This window comes from Pteropus alecto, unplaced genomic scaffold (genome assembly GCF_000325575.1).
Source record: "Pteropus alecto unplaced genomic scaffold, ASM32557v1 scaffold86, whole genome shotgun sequence".
NCBI lineage: Eukaryota > Metazoa > Chordata > Mammalia > Chiroptera > Pteropodidae > Pteropus > Pteropus alecto.
The window spans coordinates 10242546-10252599 of NW_006442109.1; the positions used below are offsets into that span (position 1 = coordinate 10242546).

At 36.2% G+C, this 10054-nt stretch overlaps 1 protein-coding gene across 1 annotated transcript in view; it reads left to right on the plus strand.

Annotated features, from left to right (window-relative positions):
- Positions 1-714: 714 nt before the first annotated feature.
- CLPX (caseinolytic mitochondrial matrix peptidase chaperone subunit) overlaps positions 715-10054 on the plus strand; it is a 32947-nt gene continuing 23607 nt past the window's right edge. The window contains exons 1-3 of the mRNA XM_006920257.3: positions 715-1012; positions 7166-7323; positions 8494-8611. Coding sequence (XP_006920319.1) covers positions 934-1012; positions 7166-7323; positions 8494-8611 — 355 coding nt within the window. The 5' untranslated portion in view covers positions 715-933. The remainder of the gene's footprint in view (positions 1013-7165; positions 7324-8493; positions 8612-10054) is intronic.

Here is a 10054-nt window from a genome sequence, read left to right on the forward strand (position 1 = left end):
GACCAGCCACGCAGTCAGAAGGCTCAAAGAGTAACAGGAGAGTTTAAGGAAGGAACTATTTACCAGTGTGATCAAGTTTAAGGGACCCTACAAAGGATTGTAAAGCACCCAGGGACTAGCAACAGCTGAGAGAGTTATCACTCGTTTGAAAAAACAAGAGAGCTGTCATCCAAGAGTTACTAGGGGAGCTAGTTAAAAATACCACTTTCGTGATAAAAGTGAGGAAACAAAGGATAAGACGAGGAACACAGGATGTGGAATCCCTGCGGGTAGGAACTTACTAAAGCTGAAGAATCTAGCAAAAGCCGAAGGCCTTTAAAAACTCCACGTGGGGCCAGCTAAGCCACCGGTCTCACTTCCATACTCCCTGCCATCAATCGAAAAAGACCAGGACTTTACTTAAACGAGTTAGGACTACAACTCCCGGGTTGCATCGCTCCGTGTCCGTCTCAAATTCCTCAAGGCTAAGAAAAAGGGGCTCCCGGAAGAATTGCGTGTCGGGACTGGTAGTTCCTACAGTTAGGGCCAGCCACCGCCGTAGCGCGCTCATTGGCTCCCAGGTCACCGCCCCCTTCCCCTCGCTGTACGACGGCGTCTCACGTACGCACACGCAATGCGCGCCCACGCCCCATCCATAAGCCTAGAACGCAGGCGCGCGCACGCTCTCCGGGCCGGGTAGACGGGGGTGGGGCGGGGGGGGAAGAACGCGGAGGAGGGGAGGGAGGGAACGGGGTTAGGTGTCTGCTGTATTGGGCAGACGACAGTGGGGCACGAAGAGTGCGAAGGCCTAGCCACCGGACAGGTGAACTCTGCACTGGGCCTAGGGTAGGCGGGAGGTTCTGGAGCCAATTCAGCGCTCCTTTTGAGTAGGAGTCGGACTGCTGAGACTCGGAGGGCAGCAGGGGGCGAAGCCCCGGCCTAGGCCCCGCGGAGATGTCCGGTTGCGGCGCTTGTAGTTGCGGAGCGGTCGCTGCGCGGCTCATCACTTCCTCGCTCGCCTCCGCGCAGAGAGGTAACGAAGTAGTCCCTCACCTGGGTCATTGGTACAGGACTATACCCACGGTGGGGACCCCGGGGAGAGCAAGAGGCCTACCCCACCACGAGGGTGTGAGAGGATGCACGGCGCTTCGCCTGGCACCACCTTACCCTTCCTGTAGGATGGGGCTCTGCCAACCTTTGGAGCAGCTGTTTTTCAAATTTGAAGCAAACCCCTGTGCTTCCCCGCCCGCACGCTTCAGGCTTCCTGACTTTGGGGCCGTAATATGGCCACTTAGAAACCCTGACAGTTATAAAATGCTTCTCCTTTAGTTAAAAATGTTCCCAGACCTTACTCAGAACTCCGCCAGGGACTGCCGCCTGCCCCGGCTGCAGCTCCTCTTCCGGAACCCGGCCGTGTACCCCTCAAGCCTGTTGGGGTTTCAGAGGAGGGCTCGAGTGAAGGGCTGCCACTGTTGGGGCCGCGGGGCGCCGAGCAAGCCGTTCCGGGCTCAGGCCGCGCGAGACCCGCGGTGTCACTGTCATTGTGCGGCCGCTTACACCAGGACATAAACAGGGCTCACAATACTCCCTGGCGCCGGGAAGACCTCCGGGTCCTCAGGAAAGCGGCAGGGAGATTGAGGGAATTCCTGCAGAAACTGTTTTTAAGTACTTAGGTGTCTCAGCAGTTGTTTGCCGGTTTTTCCAACTGGACGGTCCGAGATAGCTTCTTAAGGGTGGCGCTTGTTTACCTTTCCTTTCTATTAATCAGGAGCTGTGAAAGTGGCACTCCAGCCAAGAGGTTCCGGAAAAGAAACCATTTTTTTCTCTTTCCCAAATCTATGTCAGACTACGAGGCTAGAGCTTGTTATAATCACTAACTACGTGACAAATTCGTTTTATTTTGGTTTGTCGGCTTATGACCCTTGGATAAATTTTTTAAAGCTCCGTTTTACTACTTTTTAGGTTAATTATAAAATTTTTATTGTTTACTAAATGTATATTTCCGAGTTTATTTCACAAAGGGGGATACAATGAAGTAATGTGGGCAAAAGCATTTTGTTAAATGACATATAAATGTAAAAGGAGTGATTTTATTCTCAAGACCTTGATAAACCTGAACAAATCGATGTCCTTTTCCAGGAATTTGACTTGTAAACGCTTGAAAGTGACATTTAAGTTTATTTATTTGACATATACTTGTTGAGGGCCTGCTATATGCCAGCCTTTGTTTCGGTGCTGGAGATAGTGGTGAACAAATCCTCACCTTCAAGTTAAAACTAGTGGAGTAGAAAATATTGTTTTTTAGGAGTGGATAAAGTATGTATGTTCTTTGGATAGGGAAGACTTATTTAACGAAGTTCTTCATGTGTTCCAATCAATTGTCCCTGAAAACTATGAATCATAGGAAATGTGCAGTTATTTTTTTTCTTTTCAAAACAACCACTGCTTTAAAAGTTAAATATATCATTAGATAAGTTAACAAATTAATGACTTATTTAGGAATTATATATTTATCAGTAAATATAAGTTTGCCAGAGGTTTTCAGAAATACAAAGCTATTGTTTTCACTGTAAAGGAGCAAGTTAAAATGTGAGACATTACCAAAGATCATTATAGAATTTATTTTCATATAACAACAAATGGTTTTCACATTGACTTAAGACTTTCCCAAGGCTTAATTACATAAAACATTTATTTTCCATAGTAGAAATTCTAAAAGTCTACAAAAATGTAGAGCTGTTTAAGGATTTAAAAAACTCCAGGAGGATTATTTTTATTTAGGACTCCTGGGATGAGGAAGAGAGGCGAAAGAAAAATCAGAATTGAACTTTAGCTGGTTTATTATTATTATAAAGAGTAAAGAATTTTAACAACATAAATGAGAACTTGATCGAAATAGTCTTCTAACAAGTTATAAAATTAGTTAATAAAAGAGGACATTTCAGAGCTTCTCTGAAGTACAGTGCTGTTCTTTGCATTACTCTGTCATGTAAGACTAAAAATTTTATGATAGTTTGAAAAATTATTTAGTAAATTATACTAGATACTGGATCTATTTCTTTTCCTTTTGGGCTATATGTATCCAATTTAATGTGTTTTTCCTCAGTCTTTTTTAACATGAAACCTATAGTAAAGTAGAAATTTTAAATATTTTTTCTACTCAAATTGCTGGTCTTTTTCTATTTTAATGTGTATTTTTAAAAATGTACTTTGTATATATTTCAATTTGCTTTCTAAATATGTGTATTCAGAAATGCTTGATTCCATTTAAAAGAATCTGAATGACAGTATTTGGTCTGAATTCGTGAGAATCGCGGGATCACTGGTAACTGCCTTGATTTCTAGCTGCCTTCTGTCCTTGTCTATTGAAAGGTGTCACTTCGTGAGGGTGTAATGAAGATGTGAAGATGCTCAAACATGTTGTCCATAGTTTTCATGATAGTTACATAATATATCTAGATTTTAATTTTAATTCTCTGTTTCTTTTGGTAGTTAAATACAATACAGTTTAAAGCTAATAAATAATATAGCATCTTTATTGCAAATTATTTCTTAATCAACATTTCTTTCTTTTGGCATATTCATCTTCAGACTAGCAGACTGGACTTAGTGAAAACCCATCAAATATTTTTAAACTTAAGGAAAGCTATTATCAGAGTAATGTTATTTTTCTTTATTAAGAATACTTCTTAATTCATGAAACAATAACTTGGGCATAAAATGAAATTTTGAGACTAATAAAAGCAATAAGCATCTACTAATTTGCCGGCATTGGTTTTGTTTAAATTTTTCCCCCAATTTGTTAGAGGTTAGAGGCTAGGTGTTTAAGTGAGCATTTAATTTGATTTGCCATTTCATCAATTGTTGTGCACTTATTGCCACCGCAAATAACTTAAAATTTTTTGTTAGTTCTTTCACTCTATTTCTAAAATATAAATTAAAGATCGATTTATATTTTAAGCTGAATCATTTGTATGTTTTTGGAGAATGCTTAATTCAAAATTGAATATGGGCAATCAAATATTTAAAAATTGAATAAATAACTCTCCTTAATAGCCCTAAAATCAGCGTACCTTATTCTATTTCTTTTTAAAAACACCCGCTCTGAAATTCAGAAAACTGTATGACAAAAGTTTTGTACATGATTTACCTTTTTAACTGTCATCTGTCATTGCTGCCAAATAGTCTTTCAAAATATACTTTACAGAAATACTTCCCTTTTTGTCTTTTAGGGTTTTTTCTCTTTGGGTTCACAGGCCTTCAAAGGGTCAGGGATAAAATTCAGGGTTCTGTGAACTTTATTTTCACTAATCTTTAAGTGAAATATAGCATTTCTTTCAATTCCGAAGTTAAACAACAACCACAGTAGTATTAGCAGTATCTGAATTTGTCACCACGTATTTTCATATCACATTACAGTTGCAGATATCTCAAAATACTGTTGGTATATAATTTTCACTACTTTGAAATTATGATAATAAAAGAGCTATTAGATCATATTTAATTTTGTTAGTGAAGAAAAATATTTTTAAAATATAACTACAGTATAATTGGTTTCCTTTGTTAGATATTTTATTCTATACATTTGAAAACATTATTCTGAGAAGGGGCTTGTCCACAGACTTTACCAGACTACCAAAGGGGTTCATGGCTCAAAAAAGGTTAAAAACTCATGATTAGCTTGCTGCATTGATTTCTTTGAAGATTTATACAATTGGTGAGTGATTATTTAAATTGTTTAGTACAGTGGTATAAAAGTATGAGGAGATTAGCAACATCAGCATCACCTGGGAACTTGTCAGAAATGCATTTTTGGGTCCTACCTCAGACCTTCTGAGTCAGAACCAGGGAAGATCCCCTGCAATCTGTGTTTTAACAAGCTTTCCAGATGATTCCACTGCACACTCAAGTTTGAGAACTGTGGATTTAGTTGTTGGTATAGCCTATAGATTATAGAATGTTAAAACAATGCTGCAGTACCATACCATCAGGAGCAGCAAAGAAACTCCTAAATTTAGAAGTGTAAGCATGTTTTCCAGATAGTATTTTCTGTGATGACTGTATGGTTGCATTGGTTTCATATTGTTACTTGATAAGTTATATGAAAGGAAGGATTTATTTTTCTTTCTATACGGGTAGACTTTAGATAATTTCCTTTCAGATTATTTTCTAATAATATTAGATATTGTAAATTGTTAAACACTTAAAATGCCTGTTTTCTTGTAAGTGGGAAATGATATACTGTATGTGATACTTCAGGGTTGTTTTGTTCTAAACATCCAAGTACAAATAGCCTTACATAATTTTGTTATAATTGTAGTTTTCTTTGTGAATATATTGTAATGGCTCAATTAAAACATTATACTTGTTACATAGATTATAATTTTGTTTTGCTGTTTTTCATATTAACTAACTTTGGACTTTTTCAAACACAAAATAAAACAGTGAACCACCAAACAGCCTTAATGTCCATTAACTTTCTGCGTTCTTGATCTCATCTATCCCTCTCCCCATTACTTTTTCTAGACTTGCCTTTTGGATTGTTATAGTCTTTAAATCATATGTCCTTGGAAAAACATTAATGTTTAGCTTAAAATTTATGAACTGCCTTAAATCTCATTCTATTGAGAGTATAATGGTTATTGTCATTTACTTTGAAAAATGGAAATGTTAACACGAGAAATTTGAAATGTCTTTTGAAAACATTACTTAGAAGGAAAACATCAAAATGTATTTTTATATTATTAATATTCAAATTTAATGTTAATCAAAATTTTACAGACTATGGAATAGGGCCTGGGGTGTGATAAACCTTAATCCATTTTGGTGTTCTTCGTGAATTTATATAGAGATGAGAAAATTTGGTTCCTCTTACTTGTATCTTTCCCAGAGAATTTGGTGGGTTCATTTTTGTGCTTTGTGGAGCAGATGGCCTAGGATGATAAAGAAATTAGTTGTGCTAACAGTGTGTGCTGTTGGAAAATTGGAATTAATAAAACCAGTCAGTTATATAATGAAGTAATTGTTTTTGACTTGTTTAAAGGACATCATTTTAAACCAGTTTTTGCATTTGGATAAATACATACATGTGTGCATGATCTCTTAAAAGCCCTTACAGGTGTAGAAATAAAAGTTTAAAGCCTGAATTGAGAATTTTGCAAGGAATAAAATGAGGAAGGCAAAAATCAGTTGCTTAAATTCATTTAAATATTAACATTAATCCCCCCCACCCTCCTTCTTTATTTACTTTATTACCTCCTAACAGCACTCGGGTAAACTGCTGGGAAACTTCTTGATGATTCATTATGCAAGGTTCTGAAATCTATGGAATTTTGTTTAACCTGGGACCATTTAATTTTCTTATGTAGGGAACATTCTTAAAGCTGGCTCACAGCATGCAGTATGGCTCTTTTGCCATTGCCTGTAACTTATTTTGGGGTTTATTTATATGAGAAAAACCAGGGGGCAGCAAACAATGACCCCATGGACCAAATCTGGCCACACTCATTTGTTTATATGTTGTTTACTTTTGCTCTGACGTTACAGGCATAGTTGGGACTGAGACTACAGGAGCCACAAAGCTGAGATGTGGCTCAGAAAACTGAACATATTTACTATCCGTGTCCTTTACAGAAAAAGTTTGCAAAATAATCTCTATTCTTTTTAAGAATTTTAACATCAAATATGAACAGCACATAACTTTTTAAACAACATTTGATGTTTGTTTCCATTGTTGAGGATATTACCCCTGTATAACCAAAGACACAAGAGTTCATGTCAATTGCTTATTCTCATTGGTAGATATAAGAAGAATAAGAATATAGGACATGAATGGCCTTTTGCCCCTGCAGATGAGGCGTGTTGAACTGCATATCTCAAACTTCGAAAAAGCCACTCATTGTTATGACCTGGGTGGTCTTCACTTTCTACTTCCAAAGAACAGGGCTGGAAAGAAAAGAAACATCTCTATTCACCTGGAATCTGTCCAAGGCCCAGGTCTGGCCTATTTTTGAGAGGGCTCTGCCTCTGATGGTATCACTATTTTCTCTACCAGTTTGTATTACTATTGTGAAAACTGTAGCTTTTTCAGCCTACTTTATGCCTAAGGAATTTTTGTTTGTAGAGAATTTGTTGAAAGCATGTTAGTGTTTGACGTGTAGGCTAATAAATGTCATTGTATTTTCAGGTATTTCTTGTCGCATTCATATACCTGTATTAGGAAGGCTTGGGACCTTTGAAACTCAGATTCTAAGAAGAGCTCCTTTTAGAACCTTTACAGAAACACCAGCATACTTTGCCTCAAAAGATGGGATAAGTAAAGATGGCTCCGGAGATGGAAATAAGGTCTTATGTCTTTATTGGCATCTATATGCATATTTGAGTTCCCTCCTTTAAAAAATTATAATAATAGTACTCTTATGTTTTCTGTAGGAAATGTGAAATATATAAAATGTTCTGAAGAATTTTATGTAATTTTATTTTGTATTTCAGTTTGAACCATAAAATAGTTTTATAAGCATTGCACTTAGTAAGCAGTAATTAAATGTTTTAACATCCCACAGTAGTAATGAAGCTTCATTATGTAATCTATGTAGTCATTCTATAGGGTTGAATAAGAAATAGCCAACATTTCCTGCTTTCATACAACTCTTATAACTCAAGATAGTATAAACCTCGTTTCATATGCTACCTAAAAATCTTGGCTATGACTTAGTGTTGAGCTGCTCTGTAACTTACAAGTAGATGGATAGTGATTATTATTAGGTCAGTGGATTATTTTTTTATTATGTGAATTTGACTAACACTAGTTAATATTATGTGAGATAAAATGCTCAGTGCTTTCATATCCATACTTAATCTTAACAATGACTCTCTGAAGTAGGTGATATTATCATCATTTTAGAGCTGAAAAAAGTTAGATTCAAGAAAGTTAAGAGTCATTACTTACCACTATAATAACTCCCAATTCAATTTCATTGCAATGTGGTTTTTTATTTATAGTAGTTTTTTTCCTAGTTCTTATTGAGTCATTGAAAGAAAACTATTTATTATACATCAGGGATCCCTACTCCCTGGGCCTGTTAGGAACCGGGCCGCATAGCAGGAGGTGAGATGAGAGTGAGCAAAGCTTCATATGTATTTGCAGCTGCTCCCCAGCACTAGCATCACTGCCTCAGCTCCACCTAAGATCATCAGGCATTAGATTCTCATAGGAGCGCTGGTCCTTGGTGCCAAAGAGGTTGGAGAGTGCTGTTATACATGCTGGCACTTACCATGTAAAGGAGGAATACAGATAAATGTACATGTTTACTAGAACATTTTACTTTTGTGGTAAATATGTCTTTTTGACACCAGTGATAATAAATGTATAAATTATACTAATAATTCCATTCTAGAAATTGTAAAACTTAAAACATTAATTATAAACTATATCATTTATATTTAAGTTACAGATCAAATGATTGCCTGAAAGTAGTAATCAACATTTTTTTTTTCCTCCTCCAAAAACATTAGAAATCAGCAAGTGAGGGAAGCAGTAAGAAATCAAGCTCTGGGAATTCTGGGAAAGGTGGAAACCAGCTGCGCTGTCCTAAATGTGGCGACTTGTGCACACATGTAGAGACCTTTGTGTGTAAGTGTTACTTTTATTATTATTTTGCTCTACCTTTTCTTTAGAAATATATAAATTATATAAGCCAGGGTTATTTTCTTTTCGAACTTACTATTCTCTCTTATGTTCACCAGATACTAAAAATTCCCAGGACTGGTAATATTTTTCCCTGTGGTATAAAAGATAATTTAAGAAAATGATTTCTTTTTTAATTTTGCTTATGTGCGTTTATTTTAGACTTGGATTTTGTGAGTTTTTATGCATGTGACCATTAAGCTGTAGGAAAACCAAGTGTTATTTATCCGTTTTTATTATTCCATTCGTCAGATAACTATTGAACATCTCATACATAATTGGAGAGGTCAGTCATTCGAATATTAAGGTATTTTCCCTCTCTGAGTACTTATGAGAGGATCTATGCTCTCAATTATAGAAAATGTTTGATAATTATTAATGATTCAGACACTAAGAGAAGGAAGAAATCAACAGTCCTTTTGCTGTCAATGTCAGTAATGCTCTAAAATGCAAAGATGTTACTGCAGATATTTTGTTTAATGAATCAAATGACTCATTTCCTGAATGGTTAGAGTTAATAGTAATGACCCAAGAGTAAATTACATTGTCAGCCTTCCTTATACAGTCCAGTTATGTAAAGGTCAGGTTTGGCGGAAATTTTAGTTTCTGATGATTAGCTGGAGAATATTCTCTTTATTAAATATTTATTAAATATTGAGACTTCAGTTACAGTTGCACATTTATCAGTAATATTAATTGGCCAGTGTATGAAAAAAGTACTACATGTAGCATGTTTTTACAGTTTTAGAAGGACTTTTAAAGTAGTTCCACTCTATAGCTAGAGCTTTAGAGGTTCTCTTCAAGGTTTTTGCCAAGTAAGGAATCAAAGAGAAAAATCAGTCTGAATAAATTATTAATTTGTATCTCAATATAAAATGAAAGTGACTTCTAAATAACATTTGCTATTAACAAATTTGGTGTGATATACTAAAGTTCTAAAAAGTTTGAGAATTGCTCAGTTCATAATGGTAGTGTCATATTATATACACACAGAAAATTTCCCTTTTTTTCCCCCAGAGAAAGATTTCAACCTTTATAGACATAAGGGATAATTTCTTCAAGTGGAAAGGAAAGGAATTAACATTTGATAAATGCCAGTATATGTCATTTTATTCTCACAGTCTTATTTTTGTTAGGACAGAATATCCTCATTTTTATCAGTGAAGAAGCTGAGATTGAGCAAGTTTGAGTAATTCACCCAAGGTCACACAGAGCAGTGAGGATTTACTATTCAGAAGTTTCTATCTCATACATTTCTACCAGCTGGAATTCTTTAGGGATAAACTAGTTCCTCTTGAGAGTAAATTTATTTTTCTTTTATACAGTATTTTCAAAACCTGCCAGGTCACTATTGTTCAATAGTGATAAAGTGTTCACTGAGGGAAATTG